This window comes from Rhineura floridana, chromosome 1 (assembly GCF_030035675.1).
Source record: "Rhineura floridana isolate rRhiFlo1 chromosome 1, rRhiFlo1.hap2, whole genome shotgun sequence".
NCBI lineage: Eukaryota > Metazoa > Chordata > Lepidosauria > Squamata > Rhineuridae > Rhineura > Rhineura floridana.
In genome coordinates, this window is record NC_084480.1 from 29124836 (window position 1) to 29152497 (window position 27662).

General features: G+C 40.2%; 1 protein-coding gene across 6 annotated transcripts in view; it reads right to left on the bottom strand.

The window, feature by feature from the left end:
- The window catches only part of TTC33 (tetratricopeptide repeat domain 33), a 51813-nt gene extending 24708 nt beyond the window's left edge, over nucleotides 1-27105 (bottom strand). The window contains exons 1-3 of one of the 6 annotated variants that reach the window (XM_061617000.1): nucleotides 27060-27105; nucleotides 25476-25662; nucleotides 23636-23865 (exon numbers count right to left, since the gene is read on the bottom strand). In XM_061617000.1, the coding sequence (XP_061472984.1) occupies nucleotides 23636-23856 (221 nt within the window). In that variant the 5' untranslated portion in view covers nucleotides 23857-23865; nucleotides 25476-25662; nucleotides 27060-27105. Of the gene's footprint in view, nucleotides 1-23635; nucleotides 23866-25475; nucleotides 25663-25931; nucleotides 26074-26898; nucleotides 26988-27059 lie in introns of those variants that run through there. The other 5 variants (XM_061616989.1, XM_061617006.1, XM_061616999.1 and 2 more) reach the window with 5 other exon arrangements.
- Nucleotides 27106-27662: the final 557 nt, after the last annotated feature.

Genomic DNA, 27662 nt, shown 5'->3' on the forward strand with positions numbered 1-27662 from the left:
TTTGGTCGAGTGTTACATGAGAAGTGGGCCTACTTTGTTTAAAATGCCATAAAAATTGATATGCTTGTTCTGCCTTTGAAAATATATTTTGCCAGTTTTTCAGTAAACTGAACAGGGGGACCCTAGTGCACTGCTGAGTTAGTAGAACCACACTCTTCAGTTATACTACTGGCCCTGCTAATCCACTTTGGCAAAGTTCCAAAACATTTTCCAAAAATCAATGCAGCTTACAGAGATCTACTTCTGTATTGAAACTGCTTTTTAAGATGTTTTTAAAGCTTTTTAAAAATATGTTTTAAAATATGTTTTGCTTTAATACTTGTTAAGGTTTTAGTGTGAAGTGTGGTTTTAGTGTTGTTGTTTTTTGCTGCCCTGAGCACCATCTGGGAGGAAGGGTGGGATATAAATTTAATAAATGAATAAATAATAAATAAAATATCACACTAACCACTCAGAATTTCCATAAGGCTTCCATGTTTCCTTTAAGCAAACTTGAATTTCAATACAGAACAGTGTTTTGATTTTTTGTTTTATTTCATTTTTTAAAAAACCTGCATCTGTATGGAATTACGGAACAGATTGGAATTGATGAAGAGATGTCTTTGAACTAAAGGAGCGGTCCAAAGTTTAGTAGTTGAGTACTTGCTTCACATTTTTAAGGTTGCACGATTAATCCGTGGCACCTTGAGATAACAGGGCTGGGAAAGACCTCTACTAGTCAGACAAGACAACTGGATAAGGCAGCTTCATACGTTCAGCTGTAATTACCATCCTTTTCAGATCTAAGTTCTACCCTCAACTGCAATTCACAACTTGGATCCCACTTTAAATTTTTTAACCACACATTCATTTTTTTTTGTTTTTGTATCTAGGGTGACCGGATGCAAGGGAGATAAGAGCTCAGGAAACAATTTGTCAGAGGCAGCTTGCCATGCAGAAGTGGGAAAAGCTGTACCTACTTAAACTCTTCTTCTATGCAAGCATTAAAAGTGCAGCCAGCCTGATCTCTTTTGCTTCTGGTCTGTCTGTCTCTCTCTCTCATTTTTAAATACTAACAGTAAAAAAAATGGTAGCAATATAATTGCTGGCACCCCAAGTTAAGCACGTCCAGCCATCACCGACATGGTGCCCTCCAGATGTTGTTGGACTACAGCGCCCATTACCCCTGACCATCATCATGCTGGCTGGGGCTTATAGAAGCTAGAGAGCAACAACATCTTTAATCTGATTTATTTCAATGGGAGAGGGCTGCATGTGTTTAATTGTTCTGTTGAAATTAATGGGATATAAAATTGCATAATTTTGGCTGCATCATGTCCAATATTTACATGCACCATCATTTGCAAAGCTTGTTGCATATCCCAAACCCAACCAGGACTATGAGGAATTCGAGCATATAATCTCAAAATATTTGTGAGTGAGTGAGTGAATGAGTGAGAGTGATAAACAGAACTTTGCATTTTGGAGGGCTTTAAAAATTAGTTTGCTCTTTTTGGAACATATAAAAGCTGGGATCTATTCATAGACATGAGACAAGTCTCTTTCAAATATGTCAGTTCTCTCTAAGCATTTACACATACCAACTGCACCAGATTCCAAAAATCTGCAAATAATATTCATGTATAAATAAAGAGGAAGTTAGGAGTATTTGCTCCAACTGTTTTATGGGAGCAATCAGTACTGCAAAAAATGGCTAAAATGCCATCCCTGAACAAAAGTTTCCCCATTTGTTACTTTGTTGGCAACCAGTATTTTAAATATTAATTTTCCTAAATAAAGGGATTTCCTCTCACCCTAAGTTCCCTTATCTATGGAACCAACTCAAGACACCTTTGGAGTGATGCTTCTTCCCATGCCATAAAGATAATCTCAGAAGCCAAAGGCCATATGCCCTCATGTGAAGCTCATCTCCACACCAACATCGCCTCATCCAGAAACTGAGGTAACATTTATAGAGCAAAGAACCACAGCATGAGTTTCTCCCATCTGGTCTGGGGTTTTTAATGTAACCTCTGCAGTATGCAAAGATGTCTTCAGACTCTTTTGTACGAAAGTACTGTGAGCAGGTTATGGAAAGGACGTTAATTGGCTGTGCTCTTACATAAAAGGAAATATTAAAATAACATTTCCTTGTTAATAAGAACCAATTACCACCTCCACCAGCAAATTGGATAGAAAATTAGGTATCTGAAAAGCTCTCTAATGGCCAGTTTCATGCACAAACTAAAAAAAAAAACAGCACTGACTTGCTCATTAAAAACTTTGGATGCATAAGAAAAGCCCTGCTGGATCAGGCCAAAGGCCCATCTAGTCTAGCATTCTGTTCTCACAAAGGCCAACCAGATGACTGTTGGAAGTCCACAAGAGCAACACTCTCCCACTTGTGATCCATAGCAAATGGTATCTGGAGGCATACCACGTCCAATACTGGAGATAGTACATAGCCACAATGGCTAATAGCCATTGATGGATGGGAACATGTGTGCATAGCCACTAGTGGCTGGCAAAATGGCATAGGTTGGGCTGCATCACTGCTGGCTTCCTAACACTGTGTCTCTGCTTGTTACTAATAATAATAAAATTTTATTTTTGAGTCACCTATCTGGCCGAATTAATGGCCACTAAGAAGGGAAGGGCATAGGCCGCTTGCCACAATGTGGGTGCAGTGAATCCGATGCTGCTGCTGTGCCCACATCATGCTGAGCTCCCCACTTCCTTGCCCCTTTCTGGCACTGGGAAGCCAGGATTGCAACACAGTCCCACCGGTCTAAGTGACTGGCCATGCTCTCTGTCAGGATACTATAAGCAGGCAGAACAGGAGTCAGGAACTTGTGACCCTTCATACGTTGCTGGATTATAGCTCTCATCATCCCTTAACATTGACCATAATGGTCAGGGATGATGGTAGTTGGAGTCAAACAATATACGGAGGTCTACAAGAGGCTCAAAGCAGGGAATTCCTTTCTCTCCCCCTCCCCCCCGTTTTCTGGTTTTCTTTTCAAATAGTGAAAATGCTCAGCCTTCAGTAGTCTGAATTTTTGTGTGTGCAGGGCTGGAGACGCTCCTTTTTAGGGTTTTTTTTTAAAAAAAGAATCATTTCTGCAAATCTCAGGGTTTCCCCAAGTATGCACTCCTTGCTCCTCTGTCATTCATGTCGGCTATAATCCTGTTGACACTCACTATTTGAGTTCACTATGAGAGAGAGTTATTAAAGTGCTCCCAAGCAGAAACAATTGGCTACAAGACCTTTTCTGCTCTATGGTGCTCCCAAACAGAAATAAATGGCCACAGCACTTAATTTTATTATTACATTTATCTCTTACCTTTCCTCTAGGAAACTCAAGATGGGATACATGGTTCTTCTCCTCTCCATAGACTACACTGAGAGACGGTGCCTGGTCTAAGGTGAGCTTCATGGCTGACTGATGATTTGACCCCTGGTCTCCCACATCCTAGTCCAACCACAACACTACTCCTACACCACTATTTTTTTCTGCATATCTCCCTCCATGGTTGTGTTGATAGAATCCATATTTAGAGCTGGACGGATCTGAGCTGGGGGTTATAATCCCATGCAGCCAGCCAAGTGTATAGTTAGAATTTCATTAAAGCAAGGGTAGCCAATATAGCACACTCCAGATGTTGCTGCTGCAACTCCTCATCATCCCTAACCATTGGCAATGCTGGCTGGGGCTGACAGGTACTGGAGCTCAACAAGAACTGGAGGCATCACACTGGTTACTCCTACAGTAAAGATTATAAAGCACTATAAACTTATCTTAAAAGACACAAGTTAAATTTCACAAAGAGCATAACAAACCCAACTTCCACTTCTTCTCAACTTTCCAGCTAACCCCATCCTAAAAAAAATGATTGCTATTGTTCTGAAACATGCTCAGACCTAGACTTTAATTTAAATATTTGTGAGAATATGGAGCTTTACATATTCCTGACATATCACACAATATGACACACTGATCTCCTCTTTGTCAAGAGGACTCCTCTTTGTTCTTATGGAATAAGATAACTAATAAGTCTACATTTTAGTATAGCTAGCACAATAGTTATTTGTGCAGTCCTCCAGCTCTCATAAGTTACTTTACCAAGTTACAAAACAGTAACTCCCAAGAAATGAACGTGCTTTAGTGCCTCCTTGTGGCTTTAATACAGCTGATGTTTTTTCCAGAATAAAACAGTTTCCATTTTAGTGGGGCACCACACTAAATATTTCATATTGCTCACTGTTTCTGGAAGATTACTTGATGTACATTTGCAGAGGTTAAAAAAATATTTCAAGCACAAACCAACATTCATGGTGGAACACTACCAACAAAAAGCAGACTAAAAACACAGATCAGACAGCATTTTTGCTGAATGTTAAGATATAAAACATTAATTTTCTTTCTTTAAAGGAAGAGAGCAGATAAACATGTGGGATGCCTGAAGTTCACATGCCTATCTATAAGAACACGGGTGATCAGCAGTGTCAGACATTTCAATTTACACATAATTTGATTAATTATTTATTTTATTATTTGATTTACATCCCATCCTTCCTTCCAGTAGGAGCCCAGGGCAGCAAACTGATGGACCAAATACTGGAATAAAAATGCCATGAGGACACAGAAGACTATATATTCTATTTTAATGAGTCGGATAGATGTAGATGATGTATTATTTTATACAATTATGACTCACTTGCCCTAATATTTTATGAACAGAGTAACAATTTTGATAAGCACATTAATTTTGATTTATGAAATATGCATTCAGAAAAGATGAAACACGCAAAATAGGTTTTAAAATCCTAGTTGCCTAGTACTATTTAAAAATCCTAGTCTTTGGGTTTTTTTATACATTTCTTTTCAACCACTCTGAATATTTTATTTTTATGCCACTTTTCTATTATAAAGTACTTTTAAGTAAACTAAAAAAACATAGACCAAGTATCTAAAATATTATGTTATTACTAAGAACTGGAAACATTTATTTCACTCTCTACAAGGTGGACGTCTAAAAAAAGAGGCCTTTAGTCTTACCTTGCAGGTCTCTTATGTTCTAAACTCAAGTTCAGGCTTTGGTAAGCCATTATTTTTTGGTTTTAAGCAAGCAGAACTATATTTCATCTTACAAAGAGACTGCAATATAATCTCCCTGTCCAACACTCACATGTATAGGCACACAATAATTATTTGAAAAGCCAGGTCAAAGAACACTGTGTGAAGTTTATCACTCTTAAACCTGTCACAGTATCTGCTGTTTGATAAGAATATCCTAGTGCAACCTTCCCGGGTCAATAAGAAAAGCAATACTGTTTCCATACAAGTCAAATCAACTTACTAATTACTGTCAGAAACTGCATTATACAAGCTGATCTCAGGAGACATCCAAATGCAGGAGTCTCACCTGGCAATGTCTGTGGGTATCAAAGAAATGGGGTTTGTAAAGGGTAAAAGAGAACAGAAAGATCCCCCCCAAAGGAAGCTGTTTTCTTCCTTTTATCTCTCACAAATGAGAAATTCACTTTTGTGCTGAAAGCTTACTTCTTTTTTTAAATAAAGGACCACTGAGAATGATCTAGCCAGATTTCCTTCTATAAAACACGGGGACACCGTAGGAGCTAAATACAAGCTTTTTCATACTGAAGCTTTTTCATACTGAAGATGCTTATCTTTTTAACTGGTCCTCAGTGAATGAATGGCCTATGCCCATACAGCAAAAGCCAACACCAGCAGAAAGAGTTCAGAAAATTGGCACCATCAAAAACAGTTGAAAATATAACAGGAAGTGGCTCCTTTACCTGGCAGCACCCTTCCCTCTGAATCACCATTCACCAGAACTGTGATTCTGAGAAACTGCAGTGCTGTTGGCTGAGATAATGGACAGCTAAGTCTTGGTACTTTGGTCACATTCAATTATAAATAGGCAAAAGGATCTCTCTCAAAAGGTGTGAACTCAAGATCACTTAACACTTCAATTATTTTTTGACCTCACAATCAGGCTAGTTGAATAAAAAGATGGAAGCATTTCAGTGCATGTTTATGGGTGGAAATGAGAATTCTAACCCACATTGTGTGGACTCTCTGAGGAAAAGCAGTTGTATTGCTTTAATTAAGCCAACAATTTAAAAATGGGAGGCTCCACTACCATTTTCCTGTCCTTCTCATCCTCCCCCCATCTTCTGTTTGTAAACTGTTGGTGGCGACCGAATAAGAACTGCCAGGCAACAACTAAAAAAAAATGAATTAAAATAAGAAGCATAAAACATACACAACAGTGTTACAAAAAGAAGAAACACAGTAAAAAAATTCTTTCATAAACAGACTGTGATACAACATAGATAAATGACATCACAAATGATGTCCCAGTTTTTGCAACTGGGTTAAAAATATAAGCAATGTATAAAGGACAATATGATACAAGAAATCTAATTGATGCTACAATACAACAACATGCACATAACCATCCTAAGCATGCTCCCTTGGAAAGTAAGTTCCAATGAAATCAATGAGGCTTGACCATACAGTGAGATATAAGCTGTAAAAAATAACTGCCTTGCACTGTATGTGAGTGGTCCATCCTAAACAATATTGTAATTTGAATAGCAACTGCTTCACATGGGTGATATCTCACTTAAAACAGGTTGCCTCGTCCACACATGCAGCATATGCACACAAGAGATCCATTATCTTTGAAATCCCAATCAAAGGAATTTCCATTTTCATGTCACTGGCACATGAAAGAGAGAAGGGCTACCAAGGTTACGGATATAGGCCATATCCCATGGACAAAGGGAGGGCTCAAAACCCAGTTTCTTGTATTTATCACTGCATCCAAATGACAGTGAAAACGACACTAGCAAGAGACAGGAGAAGTTGCACCTCACAAACAGTCTGTACAGAAAACACCACCATTAAATATATACTGGAGAAGATACTTGTCATATGGAAACCAACCTTATGAGGGCTATAAGAACAAGTGCAGAGAAACCATACTAATTGCTGAAATAAGCTGAATCCAAATGCAAACAAAGTCAAATTACCAAAACCCTGAAAAGGTGGGTTTATATCCAAATTAATTACCGACAGCCATGACTTTGTCCCCAATGCTGATGGCGTAACAAGCCAAGGTATGGTACGCAAGCCACATTTTTCAAATTGAGCTACATATTTGTTAGGACTTTATGTTTTACTTTCCTCTTAACTTGTATTCTGATCTGCTACATAATTCAGTACCCTCTTAACCAGGAGCGGGCAGAAGATAGACTGCAGGTAGTTCCACTGAGTGCAGAAGATGAAAGATTTCTAACCCTCAAATTGTTGAATAACAACTTTATTTTCCAAATTAGGGTGCTGAAACAAAGAAAGCTTGGAGGAAAACACAAAAATGGATATTTGTGCAAAAGGACTGAGAGTTCAGTTCTGATACTGAAAACAAATGTGTGGGCCTGTTCCTTAATTCTATCCCCATCCCTCTTTCTAAGCCATTAATTTGCACTTGGCTCCAGCTGGTGGGCCTAGAGATTCTAGGGGGAAATACAGACATCCTGCCAACCTGAAGTCCAATCACCCCTGCTCTTAACTGTCAGAACATTTTCTTAGAAAGGCTGGCAGAGAATATTATGATTATTAAGAGAAGACAATAAGGTCACCTGACATTTGAGAAATAAAAACTGCCTCCTTTGTTGGGATATCGCATTTCATTTTGGGGAAATACTATGTGAGATCATATAAATGATAATACACATTATTCCATGAGACAAAGCTATTTCAGCAAAAGCCATTTCATGGCAAAAGAGAAAATATATGAGTTAAGACAAACCACATGGGAGCCATTAGCACATAAGGCCCTTTACACCAAGGGTGGAAAACCTTTGGCCCTCCAGATATTATTGGAGGATGACCAGGGATGAGACCTATAGTCCAGCAATATGAGGAGGCCAAAGGTTCCCCATCACAGCATTCAAATTCAGTTTAAATTGCCTAGCATGGTGTAGGATTGATGCTATAAAATTAAATTAAGGACCACTTACCTAATGTCCTTTTGACACTATTCTTTTCCAAAGTAGAAAAGAATCAACAACTAATCATCCTTTTGGGTAGACTCCATGAGAAACAAACACTCACACTCTCACTCACACACTTACCACCAAATTTAAAAATGTGTCATGACTATACCCAAGAAACTCTGGCAAGTGTTTTGCAAGGGTATTCAAACATCCCTTGACTAAACACTAGAAAACCTTTTGTTTTTCTCTTTTCTTCCTCTATATAGTACCCAAAACTCTAGTGCAGGGATGGGGAATCTGCTGGTCCTCCAAGTGTTGTTGAAGTACAAGCTCCATAATCTCTGACCACTGGTCATGCTTAGTTGGGGCTGGCCTCCAACTTCCAGCTGGAGGCCACAGGTTCCTCACCTCTTCTCTAGAGTGACCAGAAAACAAACAAGGATGGGATTATAAAGAAAGGAGATGCTTGAGACTTGTGGGATCAACGGGGGCAAAGCACAGTTGTAAGGTCCCAACAACACACAAAGTGGGCCCTGCATTTCACAGGTTTTTAAGTCTCTCATAAGGATGGTGTTTGCTTTTTGCTATGGTGAAGCAATGACAGTTAGAATGTTTGGGTATGGACATAGTAACGAAAACTAGTTCACAGCCTGGAATTAAGAAGCAGTAGGTTGTGTTTGACGCAGTCTTCTTCACTGACCCCTTTCCTTTCAGAAATAAAAAATTGAAAGTCTCAAGCTCAGTGGTTCACAACCTTTACAGTTTAATGCACCACTATAAAATGGCAGGGGGGGGGAGCACAATGGATCATTAAATAAATCCCCCATTCAGTGCCAGCACCATAATAAAAAATATTGGCATATTATAAAAAACCATAGGCCCTAGTCCAAACTACTGAAAAGGATCCCTTTAGTTGGTGAATTTTAAGGAAAAAACAGTAGACTGCACCAGGGCTATAGCCTGTTTGATCAATCTGGCACGGGTCAAAACAGTGACCCCAACTGCAAAAAAAAAAAGTTAGACAAATGCAGGGCCAAACACCAACAGGAACCTGTTTTACACAGTCAAGACCATTGATTCATCTAGCTCAGTACTGTCCACACTGACTGGTAGCCGCTCTCCAGGGTTAAGTAGAGTGGCCTCTCTCAGCCCTACCTTGAGATGCTGAGGATTGAACCTGGGACCTTCTGCATGCAAAGCAGATGCTCTACCACTAAGCTACAATCCTTCATCTTCTGCAAAATATTGTGGAACAAATATTCCTGACAGCTGTGCAATCTTTCCATAAATCATATGAATGGGGCTCACAGTTGTGGACTTCAATTTGAGAACCTCTGCCCTAGACCCTATATTCTATCCCCAGGGCTCTGCAGACAACTCACGAAACTTAAACTACTTTATAGAGTAATACAGAAAACCTTGAATTTCTCTAAACATTAGCAGTCATTTCTTTCAGAAAGATACATATGCCCGAAAACTAAGGACAGGCTCCCACTTATCCCATTTCCTGTTTGGTAAGGTTGGCTCTCTTGGGTGTCATGCTGCAATTTAAGGTAGTGTACAATTCAGTGACTTCTACTTCTGTGCAGAATATTTGCTCATTTAATTTCTCCTGAAAAGAGCAACAGCATATTCTGGACTTCAGGAACTCTGAATGTCCGGGGGCAGGGAAAGTTGCTTTGTAAAGATGAGCAGCAAATAGATGTCACACCCTTCCATCACTTTTGTATGCAGTTAATAATTTAGTTCCCAGAAGGTCTTTTCTCCAAGTATATATAACTACCATGGTAACCAGTAGCACTGCAAATGCCTTTCTTTTCCTCTTACAAGCAATTGCTGTATTTGTGCTTTATTATCCTGGAAAAAAGTGCTTTGAGGACCCTCCAGATGAGCTCATTCTTATTTTTCCTTGGATAACTGAAACTGGAAACAGCCAAGACTTGTCATTTCCATAATAATGAGGGGCTGAGTCTCCTAATGGACAATCATCATTAATTCAACAAGTGTGCTCTTAAACATCCTTGGTGACAGGATCTCTCATCATCCACTTTGGGAAGCTATTCCAAAGACTTGCAGGGGTCCTCTGGACACATAACAGATGGCATATAATATCCACTGTCAAAATTTGTCTTCAGAAATAATGTAATGCCTTCTTGGGCTCCAGTGATGTCAGCACCAGAGGTTACACAGTCTCTCCATTATGTTCAGAAAAAGTTTTGGCCAAGGCTTTATTTTTTTTCAATATATTAACAGCTGAATCTACCCCTCCTTATGGCATATCGTAGATTTTTTAAAAACACCCTCAGTTTTTTTTTTAAAATCCTAATATTCAAAAGAAGTAAGGGCCAGTCCACATATTTGGTAAAAATCACATGGTAAAGATTTTCCTGGACTGTACTACTTCAGACTCTGAACATGGAAAACTAGCAAACACACTGGTGAAACAATCAAATATTTTAGTCACTAAGATAAGAAAATGCATATAAATATCTGTTACCATTGTGGCAATTTATCCAGCCCTAAATGCTGATGTGTGGAAGATGTTCAAGCTGTTTCTAAATGAATTTAATGTTTTCTTCTGAGCATACTAAATAAAAAAAACTATGTCCAAAGCTTGATATTTTGCAGTCAAGTTTCATTCTGAAAATGAAACGTTTTAAAACCAGGAAAGATAAATCTATATATGATTCTAATAAAAACCTTTGTACTCTCTATAAATTATAACAGAATGAGATTTCTTTTAGGGCCTGTAGAATCTCCACTATCCTAACTTCGTAGCATATAATCATTTGCATATGTATTCAGAAGCAAGTCCTACTAGGTTCAACGGGGCTTCCTTCCAGGTAAATCTGAGTATGATCGCAGCTCCAATCTCATCCTTGTTGTCTGCCCAATTTTGCATTCTGTGCACACAGCAACTTAACAGGCCTGAAACAAGGCCTCCCTGCTTCTGCAAATCATATGGTCTGAGTAATCAAAAAAATGGAACCCCATCTTGAAATGCACTCCCATCTTCTGTAGCATGTAGTAAAGTATTTTCTGCCTCCTGATATCATAATCCTTTTCCTTCAAAAGCCAGCCAATGAAGTAGAGTTGGACAGGGGAACACATGACAAAGGGAAAGTTCTCCTACACATCATACAGCAAATGGGAAGCAAAACCTGACAGAGGGGTTCTGTTTTCAGTGGCAGCCCCATATTTCTTGTAATATATGGTTTGCACAGATTGCCTAAAGAGTTTTAACTGTTTAGGATCTGAAGAACTCTATCCTATTAAAATTGCAGCTTCAGCAATGATCTCTCCCAAGCCTGCAAGCAATTGCATGCCATATTCTTCATTTCCTAACTTGTTGCATAATATTATTTGCTGGTCCATTTCCCCCGAGACTGTTTGGCTCATTAAAAATATCACATTTTCATTTTACATTTATGCAAAAAGTGCCAGCTTCCTAAACTGATTAAGCAATTCCAACAACTTTGTCCTCTGTCAACATTCCCCACATCTAAAAGTAATTGGTATCCAGAAAGAACAAGGTTTTATTGCTTTCAATGATCCAGCATCTAAAGTACCTTTAAACCAAGATATAACATTTTGTTAGTATCATAGCAATGTAGGGAAGGCAGCATGTGTTGGGAAATAACAGCTATAAAGGCCCTGGGTCTCAAGCAGTGTTATGGTCTTTATGCTGTCCCTATGCCAAACATAAACTGATTAAGTAATGTTGTAGATCTCTATCCTCCATCATAATTTTTTAATCAAGCTGAGAAACAATAAGTAGACAGGAAGCAAAGTTGTTAACGGTTTTACGTCAATAGTCTAGCAATTAAACCATAGGTAAAATGGAGAACAATGAACAAGTGAGGGGGGCGGGAGAGAGAGTTATCTAAAAACTATGAAGAGAGCAGAGGGAGAAATACCTGAAAGGCTGGGCAAGGATTTTCACATTATATAGGTGTTATGTAGAAAAAAAGTATGCAATAGGCTTATAAAACTATTTACACACCAAAAAAATCAAGAAAAACTGGTAAGTTCCATTCCATTTATATATTTTATCTATGTTCCACTGCAGTGGTTCCTAACCTTTATGAGTATGGGACCCCCTTTGTAAGCTCAAAAAATTTCATAACCCCCCCCCCGCTAATTGTAATTTTAGTCTCTGTTAATTGAAAAAATGGTGCATGGCAAAATCACATCTCCAACCACCCCTTTCCATAAAAAGCTCTCTGCAGACAGGGAGGTGTTGCTTTTTTTTCTTAATGCAAAGGTCCAATCAAATTGGTATTTCCCCCCCCCCACACACAGTCTGAAGATGTACAGTCCTGTCTCCCAACACCAGCGGGTTGCAGTGTTGGACTAAGATCCAGGTTCAAATCCTCACCCAGCATGAAGCCCACTGGGTGACCTTAGACCAGACACAGTCTCTAGCCTGACCTGACAGGGTTGGTGTAAAGATAAAATGGAAAAGTGGGGGGCGGAACAATGTGCACCACCATGAGCAACTTGAGGAGGAAAGGTGGGATATAAATGCAATACAGTAGGGCCCCACTCATATGGCGGGTTACGTTCCGGACCCCTGTTGTAAAGCGAAAACTGCTGTAAAGCGGAACCCATTGAATAGAATGGCGCGTGATGCCCGAAAACCGCCGTAAAAGCGGAACAAGCACCATATGAGTGGGGCTTTTGTCTAATTGTGTCTAATTCAGACAGATGTATTAGCGAATCACTGTAAAGCTAATCGCTGTAAAGCAGAGCCCTACTGTAATAAATAAATAAATAAGTTTCAGCTGCAGTATGTGGACCTAGCTTCAGCCAACCTGCTGAGCTTTTTTAAAATAGTAATAATAATCATCATCATCAAGAAGCAGTAATGCTGCAGTGGTGGGGATGCTAGATTGTGAAGACAAAAGGGTAGATATCAGAACGCCTCTCCCGTTATGAACCGGCTCGTACACTACGGTCTGCTACGAAGGCCATCCTCCGGGTCCCGACCCATAGGGAGGCCCGGAGGGTGGTGACAAGATCAAGGGCCTTCTCAGTGGTGGCCCCCGAACTATGGAATAGTCTCCCCGAGGAGGTGCGCTTGGCGCCGACCCTATCATCCTTTCAGCGCCAAGTTAAAACCTTTCTCTTCTCCGAGGCATTTTAATTTTTTGTTTAATGATGGTAATGTTTGTAATTTGATCTTAGTCATGCAGTTTTTAGATTGTGAAATTTGATTTTAGATTGTGATGCTTTTGTATTTTCCTGTATTTTATTGTATTTATGTTCACCGCCCAGAGAGCTATTGCTAGTCGGGCAGTATATAAGTTTTAAAAATAAATAAAATAAATAAAAATAATAGATAGATTGAGGAGGGGTGTTAGTGCTTTAGGCTTTGGGATGATTATCAGAACGGCTGACTTGCTTAGCATGCACATGAGGAATGAGAGTGGATCAGAAGACAGATCAGCACACGCACGCACACAAACACACCTGCCCCAGCTGCAGGCATTTGGGCATGGGGGGAAGCCCTCAACTGCTGCAGCATCTTGGAGAGAGAGAGATTGTGGGGACAGAGTATAGATGGAAGAAAGGGGAGATGCTGGCACACACACAGCCTCAAAGATGGGAGGTGAGCAAGTCCTGAGGTTCCTCACTGCTCCTTGGCTCCGTATGGGTTGAAAGTGAGATCTGGGCAGCCTGGCAAATAAGAATAATTTTTAAAAGGAGGTGGCAGTGAAGCAGGAGCTAAGAAAGGCAGGCAGGCAGGCTGGCTGCCAGGAAGGAAAGGGAAAGCAGCCTTCCTTGGAGCCTTGCTCTTTTTGCTTCATGAAAACCTCTCTTGTTCTGAGTAAGGGCGTCATCCGCAGCAGCAGCAGTGTGAGGAGCTGGTAGCTGGTGAAAGTAATCCCCTCTTCTTCCTGGTAGCTCCACCCTCAGCCTCCTTTGGCATCTGCCACATGTTTTATAGGCGGATGCCTGCCCTCAGTGCACCTGAAATGCTCTGCCTCTTCCATAAAAGTCCTCCCCTCTCAGTTGGAGCAAGGGGGGGGGTGCCATCTGCAGCAGCAATGGGGAGCAGACAGTGTCCAGGAAGTGAAGACTTTTTTTAAAAAAATTAATAAATAATTCATTTATTTACCGTTCGCAGCCCCCTCTGTATTACTTCACTGCCCCCGTGGAGGTCATGTCCCCCAGGTTGGGAACCACTGTTCTACTGCATTTACATTGTTTGTATCTTCTGTGAGTTCAAAGCAGTTGACACAATCCCCCTATTTTTATCCTGACAACAACCCTGTGAGGTTGGTTAACTTGAAAGGTAGAGATTAATTCTGAACATATCAATAGTATGCTGGCAAAAAGCATACTTTGCCATATTTTGCCATATTTTGGCAAAAGCCTTAGATCTGCATCTACACATGCAACAGAATAAAGCACTATTGTGGGGGCTGGGTGAGATGTGAAGGCCCAGAAAAAAACTGGGAAAAAAGGAAACATTTCGGTCTAAGACATGTGATATGGTAAGCTTGTTTCAATCCGGGCAAACCTTCAGTTTTTAGAAGTCCATGATAAATATGAAGTGCCCACCAGCCCTGGTAGGGCTGATGGGGGCGTGTCCAATGAGGTCATGGCCAAGTTTTCCAGTTTTCTCCCCATCTTCCTCCCTTGCAAACATACTGTGTTTTACAATTGCAGTTTTATAATTAGCACCTAACTAAACTGTAAAGCATCTCACTTTGGTTCAGAAGGGGTCCCTGCTGGCAATGCTGCTTCTCAGAAGGGAGAAAAGTGTAGCCTCCACCTGTTCCGTGTTCTTTCCCTATTCTTCTCCTTTACAAAAAAATTGTGGACACTTAACACTGCAGTATCAGTAATACTTAGCACATAGCAGTGCTTTAGTCCTGTGTTCGCTTTCATGAGTGTGCACACAGTTAAGTCATACCTACTAGATATCTGCTCATTCAGTAATACTCCTAATCCTGTTTAAACACACACACACACACACACACACAGAGTGAGTGAGTTGCTGGAAACTCACATTTAATAGGCACTACAAAAGGCACTACAAAAGGCCTGCTCTCATGAGTAAGCCCCACAGAACACAGTGGAGTTTACTTACTTCTGAATAAGGTGAAGATTGCGTTAGTAAGCAGCAGTGCTTGGAAAGTTCATTTTTAAAAAGCAACAAAATAGTTCAGTTCAAGTTCATTGCAATACACCTTTGTTGGTTGTACTGCCTTCAAGTCGATTCCGACTTATGGCGACCCTATGAATTAGTCCATAATAACTTCTGCCTACCACAATGCTGTTAAAAGCACAAGAATTCTGCTCCCCCCCCCCAAAAAAATGCAAAGAACTCAAGTGAAGAGTAAAAAGAAAACACACATTTGGACAACTTGATGATATATTTTTAAATTAAAACATTTTAAAATGAACATCTGTAATTGTATTGGACTCAGACCTGGAAGTGTTGGACTAGGACCTGGAAGACCAGGGTTCAATTCTATAACCCGCCTTTTGATTTTCTTGGTTTTGGCCCTCTTGAGTTCTCCAACATTAATGTGTAACAGTTGCAAGACAAGATTTATTTTATATTGAAATAACACCAGCCAGAGTATGAGCTGCCGTAAGAGTTAAGCTTCATTCCTTAAGAACGTGTAGAACCCTCCTCTCCATGCATCCACTAGATAAGGGTCTGGGTGGTAACAACATCCGTTTAAATGAACACAGCAGGGCTTGCTTCTAAAAAAATGAATAGGATTATGTTAGTTACTACAGCTAAATCATACCTCCTCTTAACCATTAACCATTACATATGTGAGACTATATCGCTTCTGTGGAGAAAAAAGCAAATATTATGTTTGGGAGTATTTTATTTTATTTAAGCTATGCCTGGCTTATTCCCTGAAACATAGAAAAGACCTCTCTAATCTGGAGCAGTGTGTTTAAGTATCATGGGTAACAGACATTAGCTAAAGATCTCCCGAGTTTCTTTTCTTTCTTTTTTTAAAAAAATAAAACCCATAAACTGGAAGCTCTTATCGCTCAGAGAAACAGATCTGGCAGGTGGGGAAAAACAAGAAGCCAAACTGTTAGAAAAAGGAGTCTTTCACACCATATGATCAGTTCTAAATATCGTAGCAGGAAGTTCCTCCAGTATTGCACAGGTTCAGAACTCAGACATTCACACAAAGTATCTTTTAAGTTTCTTGGTTTTTATAAAAGCAGGGATTTGCTTAATTCAAAATTCCTTCTTCTTGTGATCAGCCACATCTGTACAGGTTCTACTTTTCTACTCAAAGTGGGGCTGAAAATGTGGAACACCACTAATTGGATTACCAATGCCAGGATGTCTCTGTTATCAACTACTCTCCTGCTATCTTCTCCTCCAGCCCCCATCACAAAAGGCACAGTCCTGGACTCCGTAAGAAAACAAACATCTGGTCCTCTTCAAACTACTGCTAAGATTTTTGTTTTAATTAAACTAATTGTAGTAAGTTCTTGCTCTTATCCCTAATGGGAGTTAATTATCATAAGTCCGTATCAAATTTTCAGATACTTTAAATAAATAAAAAGGTGCAATCCAACACAGTCTACACTTGGGGCGGTATGCCCTGGGGCAGCCCTAGACCAGCCACCAGCAACTGACACCTAGGCAAACCATACAATTGGTGTCCCTATCCCCAAACCCTAAGGGCAGATTTAGGCTGAAGTTTTTGGTAAACTGGGAAACATTTTGCCCCCATATTCTATATTTTTAGAGTATTTATTTAAACAGAGGCATAATTATTCAATTTGTCCATCCATCCTTCTGTTCATCCAATGTTTCTCAAATCAGATAAAATGGAGACACAAAATTTGTACACAACACCTAGAATGTAGAGTGGAACCTGTCACATCCCCACCCCTCACCAACCCACTTTACTTGTTAGCAGAAGGAGTCACGGTTTTAGTACTTCTTCTACACCATCCAATATAGCAATGCTGTTAGGGATTCCTCTACATTCCCTTAGCTCTATTGCTATAACAGCTCAGGTAAATAGGCAAGCCTCAACTCCCCTGTGACACGTTGTCTTTTTAAAGCTCACAGCTATGAGTTAAGCCCTGTAACCTGCTACCATAACACCTTCAGGTGTATGTTGCCAGCACAGATACAAAGTATCTGAATTAGCGAATAGCGAAATAATGAAGTGTGCATGTGTGTGAAATAAAACAATATTTAAGAACAGATGCATTTTTTAAAATGATAAATATTACCTTGTGTTCATAAGCATATGGTTTCAAAACAGGTCCTCACTTAAGTTACTGTGCATTTTATAACTTGTTAAAATCCTGCCTGACCCAGAAAAGGTAAAGGTGTCCCCGCATTTATAGTGCGAGTCGTTTCCGACTCTTAGGGTGACGTCTTGCGACGTTTACTAGGCAGACCGTATATATGGGGTGGGATTGCCAGTTCCTTCCCCGGCCTTTCTTTACCCCCCAGCATATGCCAGGTACTCATTTTACCAACCACGGATGGATGGAAGGCTGAGTGGACCTCGACCCCTTTTACCGGAGATTCGACTTCCTCCTTCCGTTGGAATTGAACTCCGGCCGTTTTCAGAGCTTCGGCTGCGTTACCGCTGCTTGCTACTCTGCGCCATGGAGAGCCCTACGCACCTAAAATACACCTACTCTAACTCCACCCCTTCACCATCTAAATCCAAAATAACAAACCATTGTTAACCCCACACTACCACTACAAAACCCCACGCGATCCAATGCCAACTCTCCCAACAATCCCTAACTGTCAAAATGCCACATGCTCAAATATACCTCTCACTCCCAGTCACTCAGAATATTAAGACATTCAAGAATAAATCAACCATCTCCCTTAAAGGAACACATTTCAACAAGCCTTTTAAGTGGAGATCTTATCCCAGTCTACATCTGCACTGGAATTACTTTTCTTAGATGTTTTTAAAGCTTTTAAAAAAAAGATTTTTCAAAGATACTTTGTTGTAATATGCTTTTAATGATTGTTTTGTTTTAATATATATTTTAAGTCTTTTGTTTTTAATATGTTTTAGAGTGATTTTTAGTGCTTTTGCTTGCCGCCCTGAGCTTCTTCTGGGAGGAAGGGTAAGATATAAATTTTAATAATAAATAAATAAAATAAATTTACAGAGGGAGTGACTTACTCACAAGGTGGATGGGTAGTTGAATTCTATGTATGCATTTATTATTATAGTTTATTTTTACCCCGCCTTTTGGCCAAAAGGCCCTCAAGGCGGCTTACAAAAAATAAACACTAATATAGAAATGCATATCAATAAAAACAGTACAATTCACAAAAATTAAATAACAAGGTAATAACATTATTAAAAAGCAACAATAGGAACTTTCAATGAAAATACAATAACAAATCACACTTTCCTAATAAATTCCAAACAATTAGACAAGGTCTACTAGTTCTTACATCAATATGTTGACGTCAAAACATGATACCACTGAGGTGTCCTCCTGGTACTGCGTCTGCCAGTCCCAATACAGGAAAAGGAGCAGCAGTAGTCCAGCTTTTTGCCAACACAGATAATGTCCACGGTAAGCAGTACTTCAACTTGATCACGGGGATGAAGCGGTCGACGTTCTGGCTGTCATAGGTCATTGCAAAGGTGGAAACAATGGGCTCGGAAAGAAAGGACAGGAAAGAAATAGAAGCCTGCTCTGCGTGGGTGGGGCTGCCCGTGGGAGAGATGGAAACGACAGGGTCTGAGAGGAAAGGAGGGGAGAGGGGTGGAGGCCTGCTCGGCGTAGATGGATCTGCCCGTGGGAGAGGCCCCGGCGCCCAGTGGCTCTGGGGCTTTTAAAGGTGAAGATCATACAGCTGCCCCTCCACCAAACTGGACAACAAAAAGCCCAGCAGGGAGGGCAATGGCAAGGAAGACATGGCGGCAGAGACAAGCAAGCTGTTTACTGTTTTAAAACAGTAAAAGCAATGATTAAGTTAATATGTATGGGGTCTCCACCTTTCTGGTCCATGGGAACATTTGGAATTTTGAGAAAATAATCTGGACACTGCCAGAAAATGGCTGCCAAAGGCAGGGAAGGGCCAGTCATAAAATGGCTGCCATGGGTGTGTTAACAATCCCAATATTTACTACTGCAAACAAAACTTTCATTTCACAGAAGGCCTAAAGGCAAGTAAAGTGACCGAGAACCTTAGTAAAAGGTGACATGGGGCACATGAGCCTCCAAACATAAAACAATTCCTTTCAATCCACAATCTTCTGCTCCAATATAACATCCACTTCACAGAAGGCAAGTCATTTCCCCAAATCACCTGTAAATAAAATACACCACCCATACCCGCATGCACACCCTTTTCCTCCCATACAGGCCCCAGTCCTCCATTTTTTCTTCCTCCCCTAGCCCCTGGCCTAGATGCACAATTTTTTTTTATTCCCCCACAGTAACTACCTTTATTTCTTCCAGGGAGGCACAGGTAAAGCTTCTCCCTTATTATCTCCACTCCTCTTCTCTCCTTGGAATCCACATGCTCTCCTGCTGATAGCATCCAGTTAAAACTATTCTCTCTTCTCTCTGCTGGTCCTGCCCAATTAGAACTGTTCTCTCAGTTCTAATTTGTGTTCTTATTGGAGAAGAGAGAGAACCCTTTTAACTGGTCCCTCTTCTCTCTGCTGGTAGTGTCCATTTCTGATTCTGTGACCAATTATAATGGCAGAGGGCCTAAGAAAACTGTGTCAATGAGAGTTAAGCAAAGCTGGTGGCCATTATTAGTTCAACGAAGGGAACAAAGACTCTGCAGAGCACTCTGGTAGGTCTTTGTGAGCACACTGGTGCCTTTAGGCTCTGTATTGAGGACCTTCGCCCTGTACTGTATGTGGGGTCAGATGTAGCGGTTAAGAGTGCTGGACTGGGGAAATCCAGATTCCAGTCTCTGTTTGGCCATGAAGCTCACTGAGTGACTTTGGGCCAGTCACTGACTCTCAGCCTAATCTACCTCACAGGATGTTGTGAGGTATAAAATGGAGAGGTGGATCATGTAAGCTGCCTTGAATTCCTTGGAGGAAAAAAGGTGAGATATAAATATAACTATTTTTTTAAAAGCCTGACTATCGTTGAGCTTGGTTGCTACTATTACCCCTGTCTGTGGCTGCAACCCTCTTCCTCATGTTGTCATGACAAAAGGACACTACCACCAGTAGAGTTTGTTTTGTGATTCCCCCCCCCAATTAGGTTTATTGTGCTCAAGTTAGTGGGATTCTGAAAGAAAAGAGTTGGCAAAATGCAGCGATGCCAACATTCATGTGGCCCCCTCCATGTGTGAGCCCCCCCTCATATGTGAGGCCCCAGCCAATTGCCCTCTGTGCCCCCCCTTAACAAGGCTGGGTTAACACTGTTATGGACCACCTTATTTATCATAATTATAATTCATATTCTCTCTGTATGAACACAGGAATTGAAATAATGACAGATTCAACTAACCGTCATACTGGCAGGAGATGTTGCAAGGATTCCCGCCCCCCTTCCCTTGCACCCCCCCCAAATTGGCCCCACAGCGCACTGGGGGAGGAGATGAGAGTTTGCTCTGTCGGGCACGCAGAAATATTTGCACTGACAGAGCAATCTCATTAGTGCTACATAGAGTGCAAATAATGACATCTTTGTTATTTTATTTGCATTTCCCCCTCAAATATGGCACCACTTGACTTTGTTTGAAAAAACGGTACTTTTAAATATAGCAAACATCGTAATTTAATGGCAAACCATTTTAATTTAATGGCAAATCATCCATGGCTTCAAAATTTCCAGAAATTTTACATCTCTACGGTGGTAGGCTACACCATTTTTGAATATTCCCCTATGTTAAAAACCTCCCAAAGACAATCGACACAAACAAGTAATGTGCTCAACTAGAACCTCTCTCACCAATGTAGTAGTTTTAATATTTGCAGGGATTTTCTTTTCTTCGTTTTTACATGGAGGAACATTAAAAATGGTTTCCCTCAGCTATAATTTTAGGTGATCCAGTCAATGCGACCTACTCAGCATTCTATCTCATCACTCCCACCTCATTGCTACATGAATAGACAGCCTTATTTATAATTACTCATCATCCATAATACCACAAAATGGAAATAGGAAGGTGCTTAATCCAACCAAGTTACATAGATCAAGCTCTTGCATTAAACATTCCCAAACTAGGCTGTGTTTCCATAAGGACTTTTAAGAACTCAGTTTCTTACATCAGAATACATTTATACATATATTTAGTGTCCAAAGCATTTAGAACCTACAACAGTAAGCTTCAAGCCTGATCCAAGTTGGCATCCCAAAATCAACTGCATGTCATCAGAAAATTACACACACAAAGATCTGCACTCACACAGCTAGTGCACAAATCACCCTCACAAACAAAGAATAAAACCCTGTGAGATGGAATAAACATACATCTGAAGCTACCTTTAGTGAACATCTGAAAAACTATTTTGTGGGTAGTCCATTTTGATCCATACACTGGAGTCTGGCCATATTGTAATTTTGGTGGTTCAGTCTTCAGCAGCTGAAAATATGCCTTTATCATCTATGGATGAGCAGTAAACGATCTCATAACATCTTGGATTTAGCACTGACTAGAGAGCATGTATATTTTTGGAAGCTATCTCTAACTGACCTTTCTGTTCGAACAGCCAACAATTAGGTCTCATTGATCTCACCAAGGCTTTAAAAGGTGAAGCAGCCTGTCAGATTAAGGCATCATGCAGATTAATGTCATTCAGATGAAATGAAGCAAGGTCTTACATGATGCTGTAGATCAGGTGGCTTTTTGATAGCGAAGAATATAGTAGTATTATTTGGGTATTGCTTACCCCCAAAGTTGGTGTCTGTACATACAATGAAATGCTACTTACCTAAAGTAAGATAGAAGGACCTTATAATTTACAAATATCTATCAATGCAACAAAAACTTGTCAAGTATATCAGATTTTCTAGTGCAGAACAAAGGTAGCAAGTTCCCACGATTTCACACCTAGGACATTTCCCCTAAATAAATAATTTCAACCACAGGCAAAGAAGGCACGATAATTGATCTGACAAACTTATCATCTGATAGTTGCATCATATTGTGGCACAGCTTAGGTCACTGACTTGTCTATAGTAATTAAACGAAATCTCTCAAATTCTTTCTAGACCATCTGTTTAGATGATAACTAGTTGTTCCCATTCCGCTCAAAGATCTTTTTATTAAAAAAAATCCATTAAAAATTGACCCTATTTCTGATTCTCAGACAGTGCTGCATTAAAGTAGTCTCTACCACCATCTAGTGGCTAGACCACACTACTACTAGACTGTGGATAAAAAAAATATTTATTAACTGTACACTTCTTTGACCACAGTCTTTGACTGAAGGCTACTTCACACACATTCCATTTTTAGGTGTGCACCTAATATGTATTAAGAATACATGCAACAATGTAACTCTGGATTTGCAGCTCTCTGTTGAGCATACACTTAGGTTTACCTTATGTAATCTGTGAAATGGCCCTGATTATCAAATTGTACATGGCAACCAAAACCAGTTCAGTTCAGTTTTTCAGTTATTTCATTTTTATCGGCATAAAAAAGAGGAACATGGAGATAGTCTGCAAACTCCATTATATCTTGTAACAGATGGCCATCACTGAGAGGGAGCAGCATTATTAACCTGTGAAAATTTAACTTAATTTTATGCGCAAGGAATTGTGTATGTTATAATGTTACATGGAAACAGACTCAACTGAAAGATGTATAGATCCACATGAAGATACAATGCCCTTCAAATACTGGGGGGGATAAGATGAGCTTAATACTTGTTGCTGTTGATGGGCTACAAAGCAGCACTATAGAAGGCATGAACCCAACGCAGTGGCAGATAATCCCCACATCAATAAGAACTAATACATGATTTCACATATGCTAAAACAAACGATATCAATATACATATGGTACTTTGGATCAGTACCAATGTGACATGGCTGGCTTGTGCAATATTCCCCCACACCTTCTATTTCAGAGCTAGCTATGGTCATTTTTATGTCTGCACCAGTCTTAACACTAACCACAACTAGTAGCAAACTGTGGTTTGGTGCCATCTATAGTATAGTGCAGACTTAACACAAACCATAGTTAGCTTTGAAACCAAAAGAGACGGGAAATGCACGTGTGAGAGGAGGGGGACAGGGGTTACATGCATCTCAACTGGGTCTTGGAAGCTTGAGTGATATCCAATGCACTTAGTCCGTTAGTGCAAGGATTTCAGGTTGCGCAACAGAACTTCTCCCCCTCTCTTGTCCCTGCACACATCCCGCAGCCTCCCCAAATCTGCACAGCAGGGGGAGGTTGCTGGATTCCCAGAGCAGATTTAGGGTGCTCATGAGAGAGAGGAGAAGAAGTTCCGCTGCACAGCCAAAAGTCCTTGTGCTGACAGAACAAGTGTGTTGAATACAGTCCCTTGACATTTTCTAAGACTCAGCAAATCTAATACTCTTCAGAAGAGAGTCTTGAATTATATACATGCATACACATATACATACACACACACTGCTGAAAAAAGAACTAGCCACCATAATATTTTTATTTCGTTAAAAAAATAGCAGCCTTACCTTTCATTTTCAGCCAAAATTGCACCTTCATCCTTCAGGTGTTTACTTTTAGCCAGACAGTCTTCCAGGAGTAGTCCCTTTTTTCTTTTAGTGTCATGAAGCCAATCAACTTCGTCATTGTCAACAAGATCCTGCTCATCGGCAGCTTGAGCTTCAAACTGCTGAGATGTTACCTTCGACACCTTCTCACCAATCTTCCTCTTCCATCCAAAAGAAGCCATTTCAAAAAGCTTTTTTAAAAAAAAGGATTTTCAACCATTGGCACAATTTTGTTTTAACACAAACCGTAACAGATTACAAGTCCCAACACAGGTAATTTGGCAACCTACTGAAAAAGGACTACTTTTTGCAAACTAATTCAGGCCATGATCTGTGACTTCTACATCAGCCTTGAATTCACAGAAGTTAATAGTGTGCCAAAAATTATTTATCACTAGCCTGTAATAGAAAGCTCTGTCCCTCCTTCAGCAGTCCACTGATTCCCATGCTAGATGTGGAAGAGAGAGTGCTATGGTCAGAGCACTGCATAGATGTGGAAGAGAGAGTGCTATGGTCAGAGCACTGCATCCCTCCTCCACCAACCCACTCATTCACATGCATGCAATTACTTGCCACCTATGGCTGCCAGACAAGTGCCTAAATACATGGATTTTCTAGATGCAGATGTAAGAGCAAGACCATCTACTCTTCTGAAATGAAAGCCAAAACATATTAATTCATATTTTAACCTGTTTTTGATACTGTATTTTATATAGTTAGAACCCAGTCTAGGACCTTCTGGTGAAGGATGAGTAATAAATTTAATAATAAATTTATATCCTGCATTTCTTCCCAAAAGGAACCCTAAACATCCTTGTAATAATCATAATCACTATTTTTAGTGTGGTGTCTAAAATAATCATTATTTTTTACTGTGGTGTCACCTACCCTTTGGAATTCCCTCCCATTAAATATTAGATGGGTTGTCTCTGTTGTCACCTACTAAGACCTTCCTCTTTCAACGAGCCTTTTAAATAGAGATATTTATCCAGTCTACATCTGTATTGGAATTGTCTTAGATGTTGTATTTGTGTAAGTGATAACATAAGTAATAAATCTGGGTAGGTGACACCACACTAAAAACAACAGTGATTATTACAAGGAGATTTAGGACATCTTTCAGCCAGAGGCTGAATTTGTGGACATTTCATCTCCACGTTTTGTGCCCATGAAAGCTTAGACAACCAGCATTTCCACCATTGATTTCCTAAATTTTCTTAAGCACCTGCAAACTGTTAACTTTGGGCTTAACCACATGGTCAGAACCTACAACTTCCCCCACAGAGTACATATACCACACATAAAGTGGTTAGTACATGATTCCAGGCTGCCTGAATCAACCAATACACAAGTAAGGGATTAGATACATTTGTGAATATGGAAAGCAAGCGGTGCAAGAGAGCAACCAGCTCCTTTCTGAGCCAATTACTAATATTTTGCAAAAGCCTTTCAAACTTATTAAATGATATTATTGGTTTTTGCAGGTAAGTATAGCAGACAAAATTTATCTGCATCACAACTCACAATTAACAGCATTTGGCAGGCTCACCCAGCTGCTAGGCAAGACCAACGTTTTCTATAACATCAATGTTTATAAAAGGACACAGGTACAGCAGAAGTTAACACTATAACAATAAACGTGTATGTGAGCATGCACACACGTGATAAATGCATGCTTTCCATTCGGAGAACAAGTTACAGGAAGGTTGGTCTACCAGATATCCCACCCGTTAATCTATACAGATACACAGAGTGCTATATAGAGGCAGTTAAGTATCAGTGAGGGGCAACAGCTACTAACCTTTGGAATTCCCTTCCCTTAAATATTAGACTGACGCCCTCTGCTGTCTTTTGGGTGCCTAATGAAGAACCTTCCTCCTTCAACAAGCCTTTTCATTAGGGACTTTTATCCCAGTTTGCATCTGTATTGGAATTGTTCTTAAGACGTTTTTATTGTGTTATCGTCTGTTGTCGGCCGCCCTGGGCTCCTTTGGGAAGTAGGGTGAGATAATATACATTTATGGAACAAATAAATAAAATATTGTGGAGGAGAGGGGGGAGCCTGCGTCCCCAAACACTTTCCTCTCGCAAAAACTGAACCACCACCGAGAAGTAGAAAGCTCTCAAAGGAAGGAGCTTCACTTCTAGAAGCGAAGAAAAATCAGGTTTTTGAGCAGACAGTTTGTTCCCTTAAACACATGCGGCAGGGGGAGACGGCAGGAATGAGCCCCCAACAGAAAAGGAGACCCGGTATTACCTGGCACCCCCCTCTCTCTAGCTCTATCAAGCCAGCCTGGTCACATCGGGCTTAAGTCCTCCGCCACCGCCTTTTCCTCCGGAAGCGGAAACACCGCGCTCTGTCAGTTTGAGAAATTAGTCCGTAGAGCCACTTCCGATCTAGTACGGAACCGGCTTTATACTCTAACTTTCTGTTGGCTTTTGCTGCGGCCGACAAACACTCGGCTGACCAACTCCTCGTTAAGTTTAGGTTGCATAAAGCAGACCTCGTTATAGCTTGGAACACTCTGTGAGTGACATTCGCCATTTGAATAGAGTTGGCGCATAAATTTGGGGACGTTGGAAATAAGCATTCGTTTCACTAGAGGTATTAATTGGAACGCTATTATCTATCGTCTGGAGGGAACACTTACAAATTTATCTGTAGGCCCAAGGTCAAAAACAAACCTTGGATGCCAAATAAAAAAGGTTTCAGACACTTCTATTTCATTATCACTTTCCAAAATAAAATTTTATAACATTTCATAAAACACTAATCTGAAGAGCAAATTTTCTGCTGATATTTTCACACATTACTCCTTTAGACCAGGTGCTTTATTACATGATGCATCAGCATAACAAGCCTCCAAAGCAGCTGCTGGTCACTTTTTTTCCACACACAAAAATTAATAATTATAATAATCCTCAAGGAATCTCACTTAATTATACAGCCACGAGAGTGGCTGCATACTATAGTCACCGTGGATTTTTCACATTCCGCAATGTTAAATTGAAAATACCCCATGCCATTCTGATGCTTTGCATAAGCTCATTTCAAAACAAAACCTTACAAAATTTATAGTCCTGAACTCAGAAACGCTTGCTTAACAACCCTCTCAATTTTCATGGCGATACACAAATATCCAGAGCCCTTTTGGACTTTTTTCTGTCAAGAGTTCTCATAATCTGTTGAAATTCATTAAAACTCAGCCATGTTCACAGAGTACCTGTAATCCTATTCCTGACCTTGTCCCATACTCTGATCTTCATCTTCTGCTATCTAAAAGTTTTTTTTAAATGCTTGGCTGATTTTTAATTTAAGAAATTTTGCATTGAACGGGCATGCTCAGTAAGAACCAACTATCAGCGTTCTAAAAGTCAGACTCACAGCTGCTGGGCTTGCCTAATCGGGGCTGCACCCACACCAGACTGATTTCAGGTGAGGCAGTCACTGCTTCCCCCAGAGAATCCTGGGTAGTGTAGTTTGTGAAGGGTGCTGAGACTATTCCCGACAGAGCTCCTGTGGTCAGTCATTTAACAGTCAGCTGATCTGACTGAAGCTGTGAGTGGAACAGAGTGCTCAGAGGCACGTTACCAAATTCTTCCAAGCTACACAGGAAGTGGATTGGACTGTGAAAGACCAACCCAAATTGTGTTTGCATTGTGACAAATATGTAGGGCAGTACAATATCTCAGAGAGGAGGTCAGGTCTCCTGCTCCCCTGGTGCATTCACTATAGCTGCCTGATTTCCCTGCTTTTTAAAGTTTGAAATATCTGTTGGCTATAGGTACATTCTTAAACTGCAAGGTTTTTTGCCTATTAGTGAATTTAATTCAAGGCAGCAAATCCCTGCTTGTTGGTTAAGTGTAGATTGCAGCTGTAATAATTGGTGATTAGTAGCAAGCAAAAGGGAGGGCCCTAAAGTCTATACCCCCTCTCCCCAACACCTCCTTAGATTGTTTTAGATCTAACTATCTTTTTAGGGAACCT